The 24,728-nt window shown below is 37.9% G+C and overlaps 2 protein-coding genes across 2 annotated transcripts; both read left to right on the plus strand.

The window, feature by feature from the left end:
* Positions 1 to 1,629: 1,629 nt before the first annotated feature.
* On the plus strand, positions 1,630 to 6,776 carry LOC147869810 (D-3-phosphoglycerate dehydrogenase 3, chloroplastic-like). The gene is made up of 5 exons (XM_087333389.1): positions 1,630 to 2,289; positions 2,932 to 3,308; positions 3,421 to 3,531; positions 5,443 to 5,538; positions 5,887 to 6,776. The coding sequence occupies exons 1-5, from the start codon at positions 1,686 to 1,688 to the stop codon at positions 6,565 to 6,567; spliced, it is 1,869 nt and encodes a 622-aa protein (XP_087189515.1). The 5' UTR covers positions 1,630 to 1,685; the 3' UTR covers positions 6,568 to 6,776.
* Positions 6,777 to 19,125: 12,349 nt separating this feature from the next.
* Positions 19,126 to 22,146, plus strand: LOC147869811 (uncharacterized). Its single transcript, XM_087333408.1, has 3 exons — positions 19,126 to 20,392; positions 20,648 to 20,773; positions 21,733 to 22,146. The coding sequence occupies exons 1-3, from the start codon at positions 19,143 to 19,145 to the stop codon at positions 21,887 to 21,889; spliced, it is 1,533 nt and encodes a 510-aa protein (XP_087189534.1). The 5' UTR covers positions 19,126 to 19,142; the 3' UTR covers positions 21,890 to 22,146.
* Positions 22,147 to 24,728: the final 2,582 nt, after the last annotated feature.

The following is a 24,728-nucleotide window of genomic DNA, read 5'->3' on the forward strand; positions in this document are numbered from 1 at the left end:
TTTTTACGGTGTCGTCTACTCCCGAATCAAAATCGTATATATTTGCTAGACTCTCTACATACAGAGTAATTTCGTGTCCCATCGGCACTACTAACTAAGTATCTGTAGTAAGTAGTACGACATGTTTATAAAGCGCCGCCATTACACGAGAAATAACTAACACCTCTCGCCCGACAAGAGAATCCCTGTTGATTCCATGAGTAGAATCTCCACGTTGATACCCCTCTCCTTCGACTTCCAGTCACACTCTTATTATAAATTGTGGGGAACTATATTGGTTATATAAGTTGGGAATGATTAATACCTAATGAGCTAGTGACATGAAATGAATGCTTCTCAAGGTTTACATCTTGCATAAAAAAGGGCAATAACTCTTGCGTAGAAAGGGCTTGTGGGGCTATCTTTTGGTCCTCATCCTCTCCCAAAGAATAGGGTAAGGGGCTAAAGACTAGCATTGAATTGAATGAGTAACTAGCTACGAGCCATTTTCTCCTTGTAGATTTCCTGCACTAATCAATTGAGATATAAATGTTTTCACTTAGCAATCGCCCATTTATTCGAGACATGTCATATGTTTCTTTTATCTAGTATTCATCTATATAATTAGGACAAACATGTTTCTTAATTGAAAATCGACCGAGTGTGTACTGATGTTAATTTAAGTTGGAAAGTCCTCTTCAAGCGGCTTCCATAATTGTATGGAGCGGAGAAATAAGAGCTTTGATAATGTAGGTTTTACCATATGTGCATGGAGTTGCTGTTTGACTGCCCCAAATATCTAAGTCATTTAAGATATTGTTCACACTTTAGGGATAGGTAGAACTTATAAGTGGGTGACATACATAAGGAATGAAGTATGATACATGACATGATGATATTAATACTATTGTGGATGTTCATTAATTATTAGGGGAGTAGACTTGGTAACCGTATCAAGCCTTAGTAGTAACTCAAATCATGTCAATCTTGTTTCTTAAGGTTGCACCATTGTCAATGCAAATCAAACTTAATTTAAGATGGAAAATGTGACAACTCTATGTAGGAAAACATAAAAGCCACTATAATTGTCGGAAATAATGAGCTTTTTATTTCCATACGATAGCATCAAATTTTTTTAGGGCAAACTATTAACATGTACAACTTGAAAGAAAATTTAGAAAGAGTTTCAATAATGAGAACAAGATCAAAACCATTCCCCAAGACTCAAACTCTTCAACCTAAAATGTCTTCTTAAACTTTTGACCCATTGTTGTCTCCTTTGTGTCCTATCTAATTTTGATGTATCCACAATCATACGAATCAAAGCCGAGAGGAGACAGTCTATGGAAATGATCCTCAAGAAAGCTACCAACAAAATATATGGACTCTGTGTGCATCGCAGGCCCTGCGTGCGAGAATGCTTGTGGTGGTATACATTGATTCAATTAATTTATAAAAAAAACAAACGGGGTATTTATCTCTAGACTCTCTCATCAATACACTAAGTGAAATCAGACTTAACTTTAGAAATAGAACTTTAGGAAATTTAATTTAGGGCCATGGCCACACACACATACATATATGTACACACAAAATAACACTAATTTTCTCTTCTTCTAAAGTTCTACAAGCCCTGTCCTCTGCGCCCTCCTCCTCCTTCTCCTCCTCTCGAGTCTCTCCTATAGATCCCTGTCCCTCTACGAGCTATGGCGGCTGCTTCTCCTCTCCATCTCCATCTCCATGCTCCTCTCTCCTCCTCTGCTTCCTCGCCCGGAAGTACCCGCCACATTTACATTTATAAGCAGGCATGGAAATCAGGTGGCCCTCAGCCCGGCACCGCATTGAAATCCGGTAATTGGTGGCACATCAACAGTTCAGCCCCCAGTAGCAGCATCCTGCGCTGCAACAGCATCCGATCCCCCGCCCGCATCTCCCTTCCCACTATCCTTGTCTCTGAGAAGCTCGGCGAGGGCGGCCTGGAGCTCCTCCGCGATGTGGCCAATGTGGATTGCTCCTACAATCTCACCCCCGAAGAGCTCTGCGCCAAGATCTCCCTATGTGATGCCCTCATTGTCCGCAGTGCTACCAAGGTCACAAGAGACGTCTTTGAAGCCTCAAAAGGCCGGCTTCGTGTTGTAGGGCGTGCAGGTGTGGGCATTGACAATGTGGACCTTCAGGCAGCCACTGAGTTCGGATGCCTTGTTGTAAATGCCCCCACCGCTAATACAATTGCTGCAGCGGAGCATGGCATTGCCCTCCTAGTCGCCATGGCTCGCAATATCCCTCAAGCCGACGCCTCTCTTAAAGAAGGTATAAACATGCAAAATAATATTTTCAGATGTTTCCATTTCAAGTACAGCATCTAACTCATGTATATATACCATGATACGTTTGCACTTCTGGTGAAAGACATGCAATAATTTGTAATGGACACATAAATAAACTACACATTAGGTTTACATCGTTGCATATGTGGGGAAAACTGCCAGATATCAACATTGTAGCGGACCTGCAAAAATTGTGATGGATATATAAAATTTAGAGTTGCATCCTTGAAGGCGCGTCCATATAGCGTTTCTTCGGTTGGGTCTAGCAATATGTTAGCTAGGAGATGATAATTTTTTTAATATGCACATATGTGCATGTTTTTCCTTAAACTGAAGGAAAATTGACCTAATGCTTAATTAGAGCGAATCTAAAATCTTCACTTTATTTATTTGCCAGCTTGACCTATCCATTTTAGGCATGCAACACTTGACACCAAGTTTACCAAGCAACCATAATGTCCTGATCTTGTTTATGTGATCTCTCACTATGTGTGCATTGCATTGAAACCATCAGAAAACCTGTGCTTTATATGTCAATTCTGACATCTGTCCATTACTAAGTTTAGTGTAATGCTGGAAGTATTTACAGAAATAGGAGTTTGATTGTGATGGTGTGGATACACAGGTAAATGGTTACGCAGCAAGTACACTGGTGTATCACTTGGTGGTAAAACATTGGCTGTGATGGGATTTGGGAAAGTTGGATCTGAAGTGGCCCGCAGAGCCAAAGGGTTGGGCATGCATGTCGTGGCACATGACCCATATGCGCCAGTTGATCGAGCCCATGCAATTGGAGTTGAATTGGTATCTTTTGATGATGCACTCTCAAAGGCAGATTTCATCTCTTTGCACATGCCGCTGACACCATCTACTTCAAAAGTTTTCAATACAGAGACCTTCTCTAAAGTTAAAAAAGGAGTTCGAATTATCAATGTTGCACGAGGTGGTGTCATTGATGAAGACGCTCTATTGCAGGCACTTGACAGTGGGGTTGTGGCACAGGTAACCTTATTTTTTCTGCCAAGAGTGTTGATAGTTGCATTGTCATCTGCAATATGGGCCTCCAGGCATAGAAATGGCAATGACCCAAAGGGTATTTATTTGTGAAAGCCAGGCAGCATTGGATGTCTTCACAGTGGAACCCCCGGAAAAAGATAACAAGCTGGTCCAACATGAAAATGTTATAGTAACTCCACATCTAGGAGCAAGTACAGCTGAAGCTCAGGTAATCATTTGCCATCAAGATTTTTTCTTTTGCAAGAAACATCCATAAATAATTCGAGGAGATGGAAAGAAGAATTTAAACATCATAGTAGAAGAACCCAGAGAGAGAATTCACCAGATTCCTGGTCTTGCTTTGAATGACATAAGTATGCGGTTGGATGCTACCTGTCATTTCCTTATGAATGTCCCAATATGTCGGGTTGAAAAATAGTATCGCAATTTGTTGTTCCTTTATCTTTATTTCATTTTTCTGAGTGTATCTATAAGGCGTGATTCTATGACAGCCATTCTTCAGTGTATTCTTTGGGGTAACTAAAGTAGCTTGTCCATATTCTCTCTCTTAAACCATTTGTATGGCCCTTATGTTCAGTGTTCCCAACTGAACGAGAGAATTTGCTTCTGTTTGTCTTCTATATCTCACCACTGGAATGGCGGTGGATCTGCATGTCCCTCACTTTGGTTAGGCACTTTGTGAACTCTTATTGGTGCTGGCAAATCCCTGTTTCCAGGAGCATTATTGAATATGGGGTAGTTGCCTTGATTCAATGATTGCATTGTAGGAACATTTCTTTGCACCTTGTCAATGACATTCCATCTGAGGGTGTTATATTCCTCCTTAAACTTCTACCCCATATATCAATTCTTGGATTAATAATGCATTGAAGTGTCCAAATTTTGTTTGCTAGAGGTTACTAATATTTGATGTAGATTTGAAGATATAGTAGCTTGTCCATCTGGATTTGAATTTATGCTCCACGTATTTGCCCATGTGATTCTTCTGTACATCCAACATTGGTGTCCAAATATTTGAGAGCTCACAATGTTGATTGGTGAAATGTGGATGTACTCTGTTTGCTTGCCCTTCCTATGTTCACAAAAAAATAGACCAGTCTATACACAAATGTTCGCAGAGAGAAAGCAATAAATACTTCGTCTATTACAAGAGTACACTTGCCTGAAGTACTGCGTGATAGTGGCCTTGATTTGGTGATGAAAGTTGTGTTGAGGTCATGATTTATAAACATTAGGTCTTTGTGTGTCACTCAATGCTATTATTTTGGTCACCTTGAGATTTCATCGAGTGTGATTCTGGATGGTATGCCTCAGTCAGGTCCTAGATGATGTTGCCGTTATGTATCACATAGGAGGAGATGTAGAATGAGAGCTGTCCAGTCAGTATTTCAAGATGTCTTGGAGGGTTCATGGCTGAAATTGGGTTGAAGTTGTTCTCCTGCCCCATATCTAGGTGTCACTTAAGACTACAGATTAGTCCCAAACTTTTTGACTTTCATGTTTGTCTAGTCTTTGAAGTGTCCCAAATCTACCTTTGAATAGGCAGTGGTATCGTTTTCTTAACTTGCAGTAGACCTTGCAATGGCAAACATAAAGTTATTTTGCTTAAACCCTGTCACCACATAGTTCACAAACCCAACCCTTCAAAGCAGTGTTGTATCAAGCTATTTCTATCCTTAAGTGACACATGGCGAGGTCTTTATGCGTCATATTGCACGACGAGCCTTCCCCGCAAAACTCTAAAATAATGCTTTACCATAGCCTTCCCCTCATACCTCTCATCATAAAGCACTATTCCAATTATGAGTATAGAGAAACTCTCCATGTCGCCCAAGCAAACACAAAAATTTCTACCTTGCATTCATTTATGAAGGTGCTTGAAGAACTTAGATCATGGAAACCAAAAAACAAAAGCAAAATACTATTGATTTTGCAGAGTACATATGCTATTGATTTTGAACTTCATTGTCATGTGCCTCTATGGGATGTAATAATATTCTAGAGATACATATACAACATGGTGCATGGTATATGATTGGATACATTAAATGTGATATGTAGTACAGCTGTGTTGAAATATGCATGCATTAGTGCTCATTATGAAGTGTTAGCATGGCAGGAAGGTGTAGCTGTGGAAATTGCAGAGGCTGTGGTTGGTGCATTGCAAGGAGAGCTTGCCGCTACTGCTGTTAATGCACCCATGGTTCCTCAAGAGGTATAATGTGTACTGACATGTTCTCATATAACTGAATGTTGGCTTTCATATTTTGTCCATAATTCTTAGGTCTTTATTAGATATGAAGCTGCATGCAGGTGGGACATATGTAGTATGGCTATTATTTTTACATTCACATATTCTCCATCTCATATTATTATTGTTATTATTATTCGTGTTTGTTGTGTTGGGAATGACATTTGACGTGCGCATTAATGTGTCCTATTATTTGAATGTTTTAATCCAATATGTAAGTTTTTTCTATTAATTTCACCTCAAATTTGAGGTTTTACCCCCAGCAACATCATGCATTGCTAAAAACATAGTACGAAAACTGCTTGCCATTAGGTCCTTGCAGAACTTGCTCCATATGTCTCTTTAGCAGAGAGGCTAGGACGACTAGCTATTCAACTAGTAGGAGGAAGTACTGGAGTAAAAAATGTGAAGCTTGTGTACTCATCTGCGCGTGCAAATGATGACTTGGATACACGCTTACTACGAGCGATGGTTATTAAAGGTCTAATTGAGCCGGTCTCAAGTGCTCATATCAACCTGGTTAATGCAGACTACATTGCCAAGCAGAGGGGTCTGAAGATAATTGAAGAGCGTCAGCTTTCAGAAGGTTCCTTAGAGGTTCCACTCGAGACAATCGAGGTAAGGATTGCACACGTGGAATCAAAGTTTGCAAGTGCATTATCCGAAGATAATGGAGAGATCACACTGGAAGGCAAAGTGAAGGATAAGACTCCGTATCTTTCTAAAGTCGGCAATTTTGGTGTGGATATCAGCCTGGAAGGGAGTGTGATCCTGAGCAAGCAGGAAGATCAGCCTGGTATGATTGGCAAAGTTGGGAGCATTCTAGGGGGAGAGAATGTCAACATTAGTTTCATGACAGTTGGAAGGACGGGACGGAGGAAGAAGGCAGTGGTTGCTATCGGTGTCGATGACGAGCCAAATCAACAAGTGCTCCACAAAATTCAATCATTACCAGCCGTTGAAGAGCTCGTATATCTCAAATTGTCATACTAACTAACATTGAGATATTTCAATATGTTATTTCATGGACAAATGCCCTTTTTAGGTCTACAAGTGACAAGAGTTATTAGTTCAGTAAGCTTGTTATTATTGCCTCTGCCTTCTGACTTTTTGTGTTGGATTATCATATTTGGTAAGTTGGTATGCTTTTTTTTCAGAATACCAGTTTTGATGAGCACAATAAAATGTCATTTTGAGTATTATTCCAAAGGAGTTTTGAGGGCTGGTAAATGCTTCCGTTTGGGAAATGTATTTGGGACATGTTTATTATTATTTTTAGGCTAATATAACATTCTTTTATGGATTATGCTTGCGCTATGTAATATATAATCAATAAATATATATCCCATCAATTTGCAGAGCTGAAAGAATTGTCACATGAATTCTCATATTCTCGTTGAAACAATAATCAATACTTTTTCATCCTTTTGTTTGCAATACCAAGAAATGGTGGTACATGTACATTGAAAGCATACAAATATTGGTTTGCAGCATTATACTCTAGATTTATTCCCTAGAGTGGGTAGTTCTATGTTTGCAATGCTACCCTCACCAATAACGCCTCAACTAGAGTAGTCTAGGTGGGATCCAAGTTTGTGGTGCATGGTCAAGCTATGTACATTGTTGATGCTTTGCAATAGCAACTCTCTACCATGTTGATGCATATGATCTGGTTTTTTTATAATGGTGCCAAGCATACAAACCTAGAGGAGAAGCCATGTGACCAAATAACCCTCATGTGATGCTAAGAATAGAATATAATAAGCAAGATAAACTACAATAAATAACATGTCAATTAATAATTGGTCCTTAGAGTGATGGTTTACGTCAAGCATGTGTGTGACTTGTGAGTATGCGAGAAAGTTATCAATCTAGTCATGAATGGGAGAGTTGAGTGGGATATTTGAGATATTTACTTCATTAATGCAAAGGCATCTAGATTTTCGTAAGTCAATGGTAGACTTTTCCATACATATGCCCAAAGGAATATGTTTTCACACTCGAGGTATGGTTGAGTTTGCTATCTTAACAAACTTTGTAAAATAAGTATATAACTCATTTTGAGACTTCTTACTTCTCATGTTCTAAAATAAAGCGTCTTTTTCACACTTGCTCCTTGATTGTTTAGTGTTAATCACTTAATTGTAAGGTTTGCACCATAATTGTATTAGTGTTAACTTGATTAACTGAAGTGTGTGATCATTCCTTTTAAATAAATAAATAAAGATTCACCTTGGTATTAATGGAAAGATGCCCAAAGGCTACAATGAATTCATACAGTAGATTATAACCCTCATACCCACATCAACCAATATGTCAAGTATCAAAAGCCCTCATGTAGGGTCGTTCCAAGACGGAGGGTGGAAAAAGCCATCGTGGTGGAGCATATCTCCACTTTATTCTCTCTCCAAAAGAAGCGAAAACCATTTATCCTTTGTCTTTTTCCAAATTTCTCGAAATTGTTGTTTACAGATCACAACATCAGGCTCACCAGTTATTGCTGCATATTGACCAGTTATTCTGTTTGACTTTCTGAAATACACATTTACATCTAACCTTCCACAATACCCAAACTACTAAAGAATATATCGTAGACCAGACCTTATCCTCTTCCAAACAATGGATTGTTGTAGAATAAGAGACCTCCAATACATGTCTTCCATCAGAGAGGAGGAGAAAATCAACATACTCCTTTTCATAGTTCTATATTTCTTTAGCCAATTTTACCCATCTCACAAAACCCCATGTGTACACCTTTTTACCATAAATAGGATATAGAATTCTCAACATTCTTTTTCCAAACTGCTCTAGCAATAGGACATGTCCATAAAACATAGTGAACCGATTCAATGGGAGAGCCACAACTATCACATTTTAAATCATGGCCATGCCCCCGCATCCATGACTTCACAGGAATGCCATAATGTATCAACAACCATCTAAATATTACAACTTTTTTAGGAATTTCCATGGCCCATAGCCATTTCCAATCAACATCCAACCAAGAGTCTGTACATTACCATATCTCCAAAATTTACAAGTTGTTGGCGTAACAACCACACCCCTCAGCAATTCTCTACCCATTTTTATCGAGTATTGAAAAATGGGATTTGCTTACCTAGCATTCCTTGCGCTAATATGGTTTGCCATTTCCACTCACGGGGATCCCACAAAAGGCGATCAATGGGCTTACTCTCATAGACCCACAATTCAAAGTTATTTTATATCATTTGGACATGGATTCAACATCCATTTTTTATCTTTCTTCCACAATATACGAATAGGCAACATACTCCCTTGAGTTACAATTCCCTCTTCCATAGAGAGAATGAAGTCGTCCAAAAGGCAAAACATTGAAGCAAAGGCATTCATGAGAGTTTTTATAACCCCTGACCCCCAACAAGACATGTAAGGATGAAAACATACCATACCAAAATAGACTAGTTTGAGAAGGTTGAAATTAAGACATTGTAAACACTCTATCCATTTCTGCATACATAATGTTCCCTCCCCAAATTGTTCTACAAACATGGGTTTTATTTTTAATCGTTGAAGAAGAAAAAGTCACTCAATTCCCACTGACTCGGTTTCACCTTTATCAAAGTCATATCACTTCAACCTAGTTCTCTTCCCTAACATTACCCCCCCCCCCCCCCCCCCCCTCTAATGTAAATAGTGGGTTCAATATGAGGGGTTGGCACAACCATTCCTCCATACATGATGGTAGAGATTGGACCAAGTTATGTTTCAAATCCCACCTTGCCTTCATGATACCCCTAAAAAACTTATTGTGGCGAAAAATATCAATGAAATGATTAAAATATCTTAAAACCCACCTATCTAATACTATATTTCCAATTGTCACATGTCGAAGGCATAACTTTAACCATTCTCTGCCTTAAGATTTTTTTCCAGGGCTCCCCACCAAGCAACAAACCTCTTATAATAAAATTTCCCAAAAAAGTCTTACGTTGTAAAAGAGGATCAATCAATCCAATATCACCCTCGTCCTTTGGAGTTGTAATAACTTTCCAAGATACATTGGCTCTCACATATGAACAATCTTTAGATCCCCAAAGGAAATTCCTAATAAGGCTTTGTACTTGTGATACAACATAACGTGAGCACAACCAAGCCGATAAAATGTACCACATGGAAGCCAACAATACTTGATTGGCAACAACAACCCTACCTGCTAATGCCAATTTAGTAGTATTCCAATATAACAATTTCTTCCTTATAGCAAGCAACAAAGGAGCTACATGATCTTCCAGCAAAACATTAATATCTACCTGACATCCCAAGTATCTTATAGGTTTACCATACGAAATCCATTGAAACCCTTCCCATGGACACCACAAAGGGTTTACAATGGTACCTACCTAGAACCCCACTGACTTATTCCAATTAATAACAGTTCCAGAAGCATAGCAAAATGTATCAATAGCCCATTGTACTCTAGAAAGATCATCATGAGAACCTTGCAAATATAGGGTTGTATCATCAACAAATTGACAATCCACAATTTGTTCCTCTAACCATGGCCATTGCAATCCTTTTATATTCACAACATTACTTGTAAGAAAACTACTAAAAGCTTCTCCAATCATCAAATATAAAAAAGGAGCCAACGGATATCCTTGTCTCATTGACCTCGAAATTGAAAATGCTTGGCCTAGCTCTCCAGCTACTAATACCCTACTAGTCGATGAGTTGTAAAGAGCCAAGAAAGTCGTAGTGTATGATCATTCCTTAATTTGATTTCTTTTACTTTAATGAGTTAATAATTGGTGATTAAGTCTTCATATATGACAATTGTTTTTTTCTTAATTAGGTTAGCATTGGGAGATAGTGAGTGGAGGTTTATGTAGCTAACTTATGAGTGATCAAACCATTCTTGTCTTGTCAACAATAGGACATTTAATCTCATGTCATGACCTTAGTCTAAGAAGTTAACTTGGTATAATGCGCCACAATTTATACAACAATCTTTATGACAAAGACACTCTGAGCAGTCATTAGAACAACAAACTTAACAAAATTACCGTAATAGCCTTCAAAATGACCCACCAAACTTGTGAGCATACACAATCTTGCAATATTGATAGTTTCCAAATTTGGACACTTTTGCATAGAATGTAGGAGCAAAGCAATAGAAAAGCCATATTTGGAACCCAAATGGAACGTCGCATCAATAGTTATCTTTTTTGTTTCCCCCTTCGTTTTCGGATTCTTATAAAACGATCAAGGGAATACATAGCTACATAGGACTCGATTGATCCAGCTTTCGCCAAGATGTTTGTACACCTAGACGCTACTACCGTGCCTTTGAGAGGGATCCAAACCAATATCAACCTTTATCCATGCCACAACTATGGTAGTGCCCTCACCAGGAGAATTCACATACAAAAAAATATCTTTGGCTTCGTCTTCCCTTTTGTTGATTGTCTAATTGTAGCTTATACAATAGACTAAATAAACAAGAGCATTACCATAGATTTAAAAGATGACGACAAGATTCTCTAAGCATGGGTTAAAGTAGTATGTATATACCTCATATTATCCATGAAGATAACATTGGTTCATTATCCATAAACATACGTGTATTGAAAGGGGGCCCAAGGCATTAACCATGCTCCATACACATAATGAAAATGTTGATAAACTTTTCCCTCAAAAAAGTAATGGACATGCTAGACTAATATTCCCTAATGTTGTTGACACCACCTTAATAATTGAATCGTTGTTAACTAACTTCCAATTGTCACTTCTTCACCAAGTTATAGTTGAGGAAATTATGTGTCACCAATCTTTGACTAGAATATGCATAATACAACCATTAATAATGTTGTACATATGAAACGAGTCATGAGGTCTATGAAAGTTGCCACATCTTGGTGGTTCTTAACAACTATAGATGTCCTTGCAATTACTACGATTCAACTTCCTATAGTCAACTTTTTGAAAGTCAAACAAGATTGGAATGTACCACCATTTTCAAAGCCTTACCTTTCCAAGACAAACTAGGTTTCACAACAATAACCACATCAAGTTTGCAAGTTGCACCACATTTGAAGAAATGTGTGCATCATATCCTTGTTACAACTTACAAACTAGTCTTCCCCATGAAGCACAAGTGGCTTAATAACTAGCACCTCCAGACCCTCCATAGGTTGCCCGACTTCATGCTCCAACAATATATACAATCGTGGCACTTGAAACTAAAAGGACATTCATAAAGTCCTTTTTGGCAAGTTCACATGTGAGTTTATCATTTTGATGCCTTGTTGGGTCAATTGAGCATTAGAAAAATTCTCTCATCACTTAGCTCCAACTTGGTTATGAAAAATACCAATATGTTGCTCATGTAGATAAAGGCACTGAGTGAAATTCCTAGCATTGCCCTTTAATAAAAGGCAATGCAAACAAATGTTAATTATTAAGGATATTAGAATTGAATATAAATAATATTATTCACATGTTGTCATCCCCAAAGTTGTTCCAAATCTTGTGGTTGAGATGTCAAAATTTTCATGTTACATCGATTGTCAATAGCTTGACATAGAAAAGAGAGCTCAAGAGACTTAACAACCGAAGCAATGGGCAACAATTATTAGGCCTCTAGTAGCACTATTAGAGTGCCATTTGGCACTCACATGCATGCATTCCAATGGTCCGTTATGCCCTTCACTCCACTTATGGGTGAGATTGGTGTTTATAGAGGCATTAAAGGGGTGAAACGACAATTGGGATTAATGCCTATATTGCACATGCTTTCTAATGAACTGGACCCAAATAATTCCTACTTGAATAGTGTGTTTATGTTACTAGCAATTTTTTTTGTTGCATGAAGTTAGAACGCTACATTGACCTCTACTTAGCAAAATTCAAGAAATAGGCCCTCATAATTCCTATTCACAATGTTATTAGTAAAACATAACTGTGACATGCCTTATAAATGCCATCAATTGTTGCACTTGCTTTCTCGATTCATTTCATCTACCTAGAAATGTACATTTTCCATGAACTAATAATTGATTTTAGCTTCATCAAAGTTGCATGTCTTATGAAGGCATTAATTTGAGAACTTCTAGAAAGTTTAAAAAAAAAAGGTGCTTGTGGGCTAAATAATGGGTTTGTGTGATCGAACTTCTCTAATAAACTCTATATCTATATAAGTTGTTCATCCAATGTTTGCAAAGTCCTCTTTCTGTCATTAAGTGAAAAGAAGAAGAATACCCATTCTTTGTCAATAACATGAGCTCGTAAAAGCAAAGGGCAAAACGATTGAACATCAACCTCTTTCTTAAAAGTGCACATGTATTTGCATTGTAAATATTGGATAGGCCGGCAATTACTCGGCTCTTCTTAAAATTTGCATAGTGAAACATGTCGATGTCCCTTCAAAAATTAATCGGCAGAGTCCAAGAATCTTAGATAGGGAAATCCTTGAGATCCTTTAATTGGACATTTTTGTGATCTAAAGTCAATGTTGAACCATATAAAACTGAACATTTTTCTTGAATATATACACTTGTCTGATTTTTTTGTAACAAAGTCAAATTTCATTTCTCATAAAACACTTGTACAATGTCCACTTATTTTCTTCGAACTACACCTATTTTAAGTTTCTTTTCCTCGTATAAGTATTTCTATCAAATCCAATTCTAATATATTAGTATATGGTACATTGTTTTTACCGAGCATCGACACTTTCTTTTTGCAAGCTTTTGCAATAGGGGGAAAACAAATCATTAAAGATGCTAAAACATTGAACGACAACGATTATTATTTTTCCATAAAGTGGCTCTCAAAACTACTTTTAAAATAAGGAATAATTCTTAGTATTACTGTTTTCTAGGTAGAGAGTTTGAGATATTTAAATTTTAAGAGTTTTAACTCCTTAATTACTCATATATCATTTTAATATAAAAGGAGTGTGAGTAATTATTTGTCGGCCCTTTTTTTTATTCACAACTTGTATGAGAAGCTATAAAATGCAACAAGAGTTGCCTTTAATGTTTCTCATAGCTGAAACACAAATAGAGACACATATTTTAGTCAAGAAGCAACAAGGGATGATATCTACCTCAAGGATCAAGCTTTGACTTCTGCCTTGAAAACTACAAAATACATCGGTACTGATGTAGGTTAGACAAACCAAATATCTCAAAATATTTGGGCATGTGTGAAACCATGATTCGCCGATGGAAAGTGGGTGAATTTTGTCTTCATTTCCTTAGCGTTTTCTAGGATAAATGACAATGTAGTATAAGAACACATCTTCAATATGACTCTGACCAAGAAAAAGGACTTGAGAGATAAATACAATGGATCTATGTAGATGAGATCATCATAGATGGACTTTTAGAAAAGAGGTGCAAATACGCATTGCTTCTAGTGCAAATAAGATTAAAATAGTTAAAACAATGGTTTCCATCTTTAGATTTCAATATAAAGTCGTACCGAAGAAGCAACCACATTCACACAACTAGATATACGGATGAGGAGGAAATATGGAAGATAAGAAAAGGGTACAAGAATTCATAGCAATAGCAACCATGGGTGAACAATAATGGTGGTGATGAGAGGACAACCCATGAAGGAGGCATGTGAAGAAAAAAGTGGCAAAAGGAGTGGATGAAAAAATAGTAATAACACTAGATGAAACAAGTGGTTGACAAAATATAATGATTATGAGTGGTAACAATTATACACTAATCTCATTAGTCTATGTTTATGAGTGGTTTGAGTATCAACGATATCAGTAAGATGTACTAGTAATAGTAACGAGTAACAACAATACTGGTGACAATGAATGCTACCATGGTAGTGCCAACACCAATAGAAACATTAGTAGACACATCATATGCCGCAATTGCATGCATGGTAATCCTAATGAAACAACAATGATGAAATTGGTTGTATTAATATCTATGTCAAGTAATACTATGGACATGCTAATGTTGTGGCAATGTGATAGAATGTGCAGCAAAATAATAGAGGCATCTATTCAAGTTGCATGATGACACGAGAAATTTTCAAAACGCAGAAAAAGAATTGGAATGATGTGAAATATAACAATGTGGCAGGGATTTTTTATGTGGGAAGTGATTGACAATGGCATTGTATAGTAGCGAGAATGCACTTCTCATACATGTGATAAGTTATTGATGTATTGCCATTGAAAAGTTGTTTTTGGCACTAAGGCATCAGTAGAAAATATTAAGTCAAACTTGGGTTGTAATATTATATTTCTATTGATATTTATAAAGCTATTTTTAATTAATGCATCGCAAAGCAAACCTAGCTTAATTTAAAGCCTTACCTTTCCTAGTGCTTGTATCGGTCTCTTTCTTTTTTCTTTTCTTTTCCTTTCCATGAAAGTATCATATGTATAATGATGCAAAAAAACCTTGTTGGTCATAATATAATAGTGAGGATCTTTATCACAAGGTTAGATTGAGGATATGAAAAATGGAAATGTAAGCATGCGTCACCCCATAAGATTCACATCCAAAATAGAGCATAATGGAAAATTGTAAAATATTTTGAGGAGACTCACTCTCGTAAGTGCAGCGTCTCTTAGGACAAGGTTCCTACAAAGCTCAATTACCATAGACCCAATACATTGGGTAGACAAAGAACAACTCACATGATGGGAAGGCTAAGCTTTCACTCCCCAAGTGAAAAACAAATTGAAAAGGGTACAAGACTGGGATTTAGGAATTGTTCCTCAAGCATTGTCCATAGGAGGACATGGCATAGTTAGCTTGCCACTTATTTGATAAAGAAATACATAATGCTTGATATGATAATAATTCCTTTCAACACTTGATTGCACCATTGTAGACACATCAACCATTTAAGTGATACTAACAATATTCATCTTGTGATATCCAATAGCCAATCTCTTCATGATATTGATCTCAATTATTGCATGGGTGAACATAAACAATTGGATAAATAGAAGTGACAAACACATTCAAACCTTAGTGATTTGGAGCTTCGTTTGGAGCATTTGGATGACCTACAATTGTAATGCTTTCAATCAAATTTGATTGCAAGAAGTTAGCTTCTTCAAGCAATCCCATGGACATTAGTTGTGTAAGTTACAACCAAAAAGAAGTGACAAAGGTGGATCAAGCTTAGATGATCCATAATCCAATAAGTGAAAAGTTTAGATGGTATGCATGTAAACGAGTAGAAGATATTGATGAGCCTCCTCGCCATCACATCACTCATTGGATGCTTGGAGACTCTAAATAAGGTGAAGACGAGAAATGAAGAAAGGGATATAAGAGGTTAAACACGTGTTGGTTCACATATAAAACCCCATTATTGCTTTGTGATATTTGAACAATAGTTTTTTTTAAAGTAAATGCAACTTGTTTTGCTACATCAATTTATAACATAGCTTGTGAGTGATGTGCAAGCTCACACTTTAGAGAGTATATTACATAACCATTGACTTCATTGAATGGAATGAAGTACATTCACACACACACACACACATATTAGATATTGCCATTTGTCCCGCATTTACATAATTGTTTCCATACAACTTAGTTTACTTTCTCTTTAAGGGAGAGAATGGCTCCAACAAGAAGATTTATCAATTAATGTACATTTTGGCCCAAGCAAGTTCAATTAATCTCTATTTGCCATGGCTATGCTTCATCACATAGATTGTGGTTCAATTTCTTGCACTCACTCATATATGCTATTTTATCAATCCGCTTATAGCCTCCCTGCACCATTGTGTCAAAGTTACCTATTCATGTCTTGCCTTGGACAAGTTCAATTTATCTCACCTTGCCATGGGTTCCGACCTATATCATAAATCAAGGTTTAGTTTCTCATTGATGTTAAAAAGTATATCTACCTATTTCTCTTTTGAAATTGTACAACAATTAGAAGTGGTTGTGTTTGATTAATTGGGTTACAATTACCAAATCATCCATTCCTAGCCTATGAGGCAAGGTTTGGAAGAATTGAAATAGTGAGTTATCATCAGGGGTTTAGCCTAGATTTATCATGAATGTACATACAAGATTGCATGTTTTAACTAATCGCATGTCCATCTATGCAGTGGTAATCAAAGTTAAATGTACATACATTGTTAAATGTTTTGACTAATTGCATGCCCATCTATGTAGCTGTAATCAAAGTTTCATGTATTTTACCCATTTCATAGAGCATGTTTTAATTGCGTCACACCTTGTTGGATTCCATACTCTGTAAAGAAGGTGGAGAATTAAACAAATGTCATCAACTCAACATGACTTGGAACTAAATAATGGTTGGTCGCACTATTGCATCTTTCTTAGTAATGACATAAATAAATTAGTAACATTACCATGGCACATCTTCTTATACCCTTATAGGCAATCTTGCCCTATGGAAGAGGGTACATTCAATTGGAGTTTGATGTTCCAAAATGGTATGATCACCACCATAACTTCACAATAGCAACAAAATCATGCTAAAACAAAATGCACAAGTATGCTTTATATGTCACAAAGAAGAGTTTTATGATAGAATGAACAATTGTATACAACAAAGATGTCGCATATCAATCACTCATGGAGTAGAGGGTGAAGCAAAGAAGGTGTGATGAAACATGTGTTTTTCATCATAAGGTAACAAGAACCTATAATTACATATTCTTGAGCAACAACAAAGTCATATGAGGGCGTGCATATTGGCAAAATGAACAAGGATCCTTAGATTAGAACTTAAACCAAACGCTTTTTCAAGACCGTCAACTTGATTCTGAATCACATAATGGTCAACAATTACCGTGTCTCACTTGATACCACTAATACTAAGGTGAGCACATTGTTGCGAAACCGAAACCATGCTATAAACATCATGAATTTGCCATATTGGTCGCTCGTGACGATAAGGGGTTTAGGCAGAGGGATCAATGCTACAATATGTCCTTGAAACACACATTGGATGGTTGTAACCACGTAAGTCACCAACATTGGAAAGTCATTCCTACAAAAGCGTGCCACATACAAATGATGGAATGATCGAGAAACGAAACATCATGATGATGTGGGGAGTCACATCGATGGACTGCGGGTGGGTAGTAGGTAGAAGGAAATATTGAGTGGCAGCCACTACTAACTAGTCAGACCAGGTACGAGTCTCAAGGCACCAAATATATATATATATATAACATACATACATACATATTACACACACATAGAAACATGCATTGATCTTCTAAACTTGATCTTTGACTAGTGATGAGAGACTCAAGCTTTTTTCTTATTAAATTTCAATGGTAAGTCTTTCATTATTCAAAACAAAGTGACATGACACACACGCACGCACGCACGCAGGCACACCTTCCTTCTCACCTTCATTATTTGACCCACAAAGAATTCCTAGCTATCTTTTCTCCCTTCGTTTTATTTCTTGTTCTTGTTTTGGTTTCAAAAATCTATGTGTCTTGTGAATCTTCTTGATTGATTGATGTCTGTCATCCGAAGACGAAGATGAGCAACCAAGAAGATGCCCAATGCCCATGCCCATGCCCATGCCCATGCACATGCACATGCACATGCATATATGTATGCCCATGCCCATGCCCATGCCCCATCCATCCCATGCATGTGTGGCACATTACCATGCCCATGACCATGCACATGCATATATGTATGCCCATGCCCATGCCCCATCCATCCCATGCATGTGTGGCACATTACCATGCCCATCACATGGCATGCATGCATGCATGCATCATGTATGTATGTAATGTATGCTCCTATCTCTCTCTCTCTCTCTCTCTCTTCCTCTGTTCCACCTTTCTCTTTCTCCCTCTCTACTCATTTTCCTTTTCTCCTCTCTTCTCCCCTCTTCCTTTTCTCTCTTCCTTATTATTCCTCTCATTCCCTCTCCTCTCTCTTCTCTGGCACTCTCTTTCTCTCTCTTCCCCTGTTCCTCCCCCGCTTTCTCTCTCTTCCCCTGTTCCCCCCCGCTTTCTCTCTCTTCTAGACCACACTCGTTCTCTTTCTTCGCCTCCTATCTTTTCTTTCTTTCTCCTTGGACATCAGAGCTAAGAGCCCTTCTTCTTGTCCTCTCTCTCTCTCTCTCTCTCTCTCTTCCCCTGTTCACCGTCTCTCTCTTCCCCTGTTGTTTCTCTTTCTCTTTCTCTCTCTTCCCCTGTTCTTTCTCTCTCTCTCTCTCTCTCCCTCTCTCTCACATCTTCCACAGGTCTTTGCAGTTGAACTGCTCCAAGTATGTAGTGGGGTTCGGTTGTGTTTACTTTTATCTCCCCTCATCTTTCTCTTTCCTTTATTGTTTCTAGGTACCCAAATTCCACCCCCCCCCCCCTCTCTGTCTCCCTCTCTCATCAAACCCTCTTTGGGTTCTCATCATAATCAAACCCTAATCAATCCAGACTTCTCTTCCTTTTTTTCATCAATTCGCTAGTTCTATGTTCTCTCCCAAAATATAATTCCTCAATAATTTTGCGCTCTTTCCCCCTCTCTCTCTCTCTCTCTCTCTTTCTCTCTTTCTCCCCCCCCCCCCCCCACCCCCTTCCTTACCCTCCCATGGCCCTGGAATTGCTTGATTACAACAGGCTCTCAACACTGGAGAGAGACAGAGATGCAAAAGAGGCTGCCTCTGCTGGCCTTGAGAGCATGCAAACCCTCATCCACCTTCTCTCCTCCCACAAACTCCAACAACAAAAACAACAATATACCCACGCCACCACCACCAACAATAGCTATGGTTCACTGAAGAACTGTGGCAATCAGAGTCAAAATAGCTATGATTTTCTACACATGCAAGAGGATTGCTCTACTGCGGCAGATGAGACCCTCTCGAAGTTCAAGAAGGTGGTCTCCATCCTGAGCCGATCAGGTCATGCTAGGTTCCGCCGGGCGTCGGGCGGACGGACATCGGTTGGCGGTGGGCGGACATCGTTGTCCGCCCTCATGGAAGCCCCTGCCATGAGCTCGAGCTCCTCGGAAGGATTCGATCTCGACTACTCTTCGGCCATCATGAAAGGAACGGCTTCCTCTTCTTTGTCACCGGATAGCCCTAATCACGTGCATCATAATCATGAGCATACGAATTTCCGGCCAAATGTCCAGCCAAACCACCCTCATCATGGCCATCCAAATGCCCAGCCTGATCTCGATCCACGCCATGCAACATCGACTTGCATGCCCATGGCTAGGGCAAAGTCAGATCATGCTCTTAATACAATGTCCAAGATGGCGACATACAACAAGACCGAGGCATGGATAGCAGCACCGTCATCATGTCCCCCATCCATGCCACATGGTGCCCATTTCCCCATGTCAATTCACATACCCTCCCAAAATACCCTGTTTGCCCCTCAAAATGGCCATGTTATGCTCCCACATCAACCAAACCCTAACCCTAAAGTTAGCCCCAGTCCTAACCCTAACGCTAAACCTAACATTAACCTTAACCTTATCTCTAGCCCGAGCTCTATCGTGCCTTACAGAGCACCCCCCTCACAACAACAGCATTTCTTCTTTCAAGGCTCTGCAATTGTGAATCCAAGTGAAACCAACACTAATAATAGCAGTAGTAATAAGCCCACTCCATCTCATTCTACGAGTTGCACCCCTCCCCCTTCCACCACTACTACCTCTTTTGCGTCCTCCCTCTGTATTGATGGTAGTGTGAACAAAGAAAAGAACTCTGTTTTCCACAATCTCTATGCAGGTGGAGGGAAACCCCCCTTGTCTAAGAAGAAATGCTCCCTTGGGAAATCATCAGAAGGAAAATGTCATAGCTCTGGAAGGTGCCATTGCCCTAAAAAAAGGTAACACTCCAAAAACATATATCAATTCACCATTCCATCTAACTTATAATCACATTACTGTAAAATAAATTCTCCGATTTATCCTAAATTAATTGCTCATTCTTTTTACGAATTTGGGCGGTCTTTTTTCGCAGTAATATATAGAGCAAAGCATATCTAAAGTATACGAAACCGATTTAGTGAATTAAACAATAGAATCAAGTTATCAACCATGAAAACTATGCTAAAAGAAACTGGGTATTTTGAAACCTACAGAAAGTCAAGGAACAAAAGGGTGATCAGGGTTCCAGCGATCAGTGCAAAAATGGCAGATATACCACCAGATGAGTACTCCTGGAGGAAATATGGACAGAAACCCATCAAAGGATCTCCTCACCCTAGGTAAGTTGGACATTTTTTGTTGAGTTCTTTTACCATTCTTGGATAGTTTCGGAAGAGAAACTTTGTGTTATTTGCTAGGTTTAGTTTCTGGTTACATGGACTGATGTTGAGCTAAGGATGGCATAATTAATCCAGTTTCATTGCTTAAATTTACCCTAAATATGCCATACGTTTCCAATTGCATGCATTATTGTTAAACTAAATGGTCCTATGTTCTCTGTGATATGGATTGGTATCAAACTAAATGTTTTATATGTTTCCAGCCACATGGATTAGCGTTCCACTGAATGTGGCATATGTTATCAATTACATATGCATGTGAAGAAGAATGTGGCATTCCTTTCTGGTTACATTGAATATTGTTCAGCTAAATGTGGCATTTTTTTTGTTACATGGATTAGTGTTAAGCTGTGTGGCATATTCTTTGTGGTTAGGGGTTCTTTCTAGTTGCATGGATTAATGTTAAGCTGAATGTGGCTTATTTTCGGTGGTTAGGGAATCGTTCTCGTTACTGGGTTATCGTAAAGCTGAATGTGGCATGTTTTTTGTGGTTAGGGATTCTTTCCAGTTACATGGATTAGGGCTAACCTGAATTTGCCATTACTTTCCGGTTACATGGATTAGTGCTACACTAAATGTTGCATATGTTTTCTGGATAGAGTTTCTTTCTAGTTACATGGATTAGTGTTAAGGTGAATGTGGCTTATGTTTTCTGTTTATACGAGTAGTGTTAAGCCGAATTGTGGCATATGGTTCTGGTGACAATGAGTGGTGTTAACCTGAATGACTAAATCTTTTGGAGATTCTTTCTAGTTATATAGATTAGTCTTAAGCTGAATGTGGCATATGTTTCTGGTTACTGTTTGTTTCTTGTTACGTGAATTAATGTCAGATGAATTTGGCTGGTTCGATGTGGTACTGTGAAAGCTAATGTGATTGATCTACTTGTGTGTCAACAGGGGATATTACAAATGTAGCACAGTAAGAGGATGCCCAGCCCGTAAGCATGTAGAACGTGCCCTCGACGACCCAAACATGCTAATTGTCACATATGAAGGCGAACATAATCACTCTCAGATGCTTAATGAACATGCCTCTCTGATCGTTAGCACATGACCGACATTTCATGTATAGTGCTTAAAAACATTTAATATATGATCGAACATAGGGTCTTCATTTGAGTTATGTTGCCCTTTACCACCCATACAAAGTCTTTAGCTTCTTGGCTAACCCTAGTGAGTTTGTTTTATAGTTAACTCATGAATGGGTTTCCAATCTTTTTTTATGATAGAGAAAAGGACTTCTTGCAAAGCGCCATCAAGGATCAATATTGTATATTAAATTCTATGTAATGAAAATTTGTTTTGGTATAATGTAAGAGGTCTTTTAAGTGTTTGACTCTCTTGAATATAGAGGTGTGCTACGAATACAATACTAGGTGTATTGTTATTCGTCTCAATCTTGAAGTTTTCTTGCAATAATGGTTGTTTGGAATTCCTTTTAAGAGTTGGATTTTGGCTTCCATAGTTTGGTTTTAGATCCCATGTCAGCTACGTTGTTCTTGACTCTCAAAAAACAATTAAACCATTTTTCGTTGTATAGACATTAACGGAGTTTGATAGGTGTTAGAATCATACAAGAAGTTTGCAAGCTTATTTGAGGTATTGCTATATTGGCCCCAATGTGTCGAAACATCCACAATTGTTGAAGATAAATGATTTTTATTGCTAGTTTGCATTGGTGCTACCTATGATTGATTGGCAAATTAGATGTGAAAGGTGATAGTGATTGGTAGTTGCAAGGGACATTAGTGTTATGGGTTGAGCTTCTTTGCACATGGAGTAGTTGCTTGGCGTTGTATTGTCTTTGTTGCATAACAATGAAATTCACTTTTGTAAGAAATTCTTTATGATGCCTCACATTTGTCAACGCTATCATTCTTAAATTCAAACCCATAATACATGCCAAAGTAGGTGCGTGAAGTTGTATTGCAAGCAATTGGCCTTTGCCATTTTGTGTGTCAATGCCTAGAGGAATTTCAACTGATGAGTGAGTGATGAATCTATCATGGGGAAAGGCAGCATATATTTGATGAAGATATAGTGAATACGATGAAATATGGAGCATAATTAAATCCATCTAAATGTTTATGAGCATGATTCTTGAGCACAAAAGCAAAATGTGAGCTACAAATCTTGATATATAGATGGAAAAGGAGGCAAGGAAATGTTGTGCTCTTGATGTCTCCTTATAAAGGTAGCATGCTATTGTTCTTTGAAAAGGAAATAAAAAATGGTGTATACATGATAGGATGCTCAATATCCATTCTCTTGGTTAGCCACTACTAAACATTCGTTCGTATTCATATTTGATTGTTGCTAGTTATTACTTGTTCACATCACCCAAAAGTTGAAGTGTTATATGTGTCAATAAATCATGAAATAAGTGTGTGTGTGCGCGTGTGCGTGTGCGTGCGTGTGCAAATCAATCACAATGTTGAAATGCTCTACTTGCATTGGAATCGTTTACACAAAACACCTTTGTGAATCTAGATATAGTCATGATAAGGCTTGCATTAGGTTCTAAAGATGATTGAATGTAAGAGTTGACGATGATGCAAGCTTGTTTAATGTAGCATGAAATGGCATCCACATGTTAAATGGAAGTATTGGTTCCGTATTCTCATATTTTTGTCAATATGTCGAATGGTTTGGTATATATAGTGTCAATAGTTGGTTCAATTCATAAATGTCACATTTTGATTAAGAGGTTCAACTGTCTTTAATTATAATCTTTCTTGCAAGCAAAAGAAAAGTCTTTGAGTTTGGCGTTATAGCTCCTTGATTGGAAGATTATCGACCCAATACAATCTTTTAGAGACACGTAGGTGAAATATATCAACTCAAAGTTGACATTTCATTCATGCTCGTGCTTTCAAAGTTTGTGTATCATATTGTGTTCTAGGTGGCATTATGAAGGCGAATAAAATACTTGCATTGATTGGTTGTTTATGTTTTGCTCCAATGTCCAAATATGAAATAGAATCCTTTTAGCAACATGTCAAAGATTTTGTGCTTCTTATAACTAAAATGAGGAGAGGAGTTGACAAAAAAAACCACTTATTATTTATGACCATTTCTATTCTTGGTGTTTGTTCATTAACCAATATCTATCATTTTCTATTCCTTAAAATACTAGAGTGCTACAATTTGAAAAACAATACTAGAACTAAAGTCGTAAGATGAGATAGACAAAATTTGCTATATTTGGTGAACCAGTTTTTTGATTTGACAATTACTCATCGTTCAGCCACTTGTGCCTTCTTATATTTGGACCTTCTAAGCACTGTGTGGTTGGCTCTTTTCAGCCATTTTTCACAGTTTTAGTGAAGCTTTTGCTTACTTGATTTTATGATGCCAGATTTTGTACTTCCTTCATATTCAACAAAACATCAACCTTGTCTCATAGAATAGAAAAACAGAGTTTGGGGGAGGGGCAGTTGAGGAAGAGTAATGAGTTGCTTTGCTTATACTTCAAGAAGATGAGTCCCACTTTTTCTTTTTTGTTGGCAAATGTCAAAAAGTGGAGACAATAAAGTCAAATAGCTTCATTGAATTATTTTCCACGAATCAATGTCATGATAAATATAACTTTTGTCTACCATACCAACTAACAAAATCTCCTAACTTTCTTCATTATTGTTCTTCTACAATTCTATGGTGGGATCACGAATGTAAACTTTTTTCGAAAGTTTATTTTGACTTCATGTGATGCACCATGAATCTGATGTATATATTCATCACCGGCACATTTGATATGGTGTCTTGGAGGCAAACCAACCACCGTGAACAATGGACTATATCCCCAAACTTCTCCATCAACATTTTGCATCTTTTTTTTACAATCATTTGGAGACTTAAGTGACTTCATTGATTCGCTCTAACATTTAAAAAAT

This window comes from Azolla caroliniana, unplaced genomic scaffold, assembly GCF_043228905.1.
Source record: "Azolla caroliniana isolate FFs.n. ecotype wild unplaced genomic scaffold, voAzoCaro1.0.p SCAF_1, whole genome shotgun sequence".
Classification (NCBI taxonomy): Eukaryota; Viridiplantae; Streptophyta; class Polypodiopsida; order Salviniales; family Salviniaceae; genus Azolla; species Azolla caroliniana.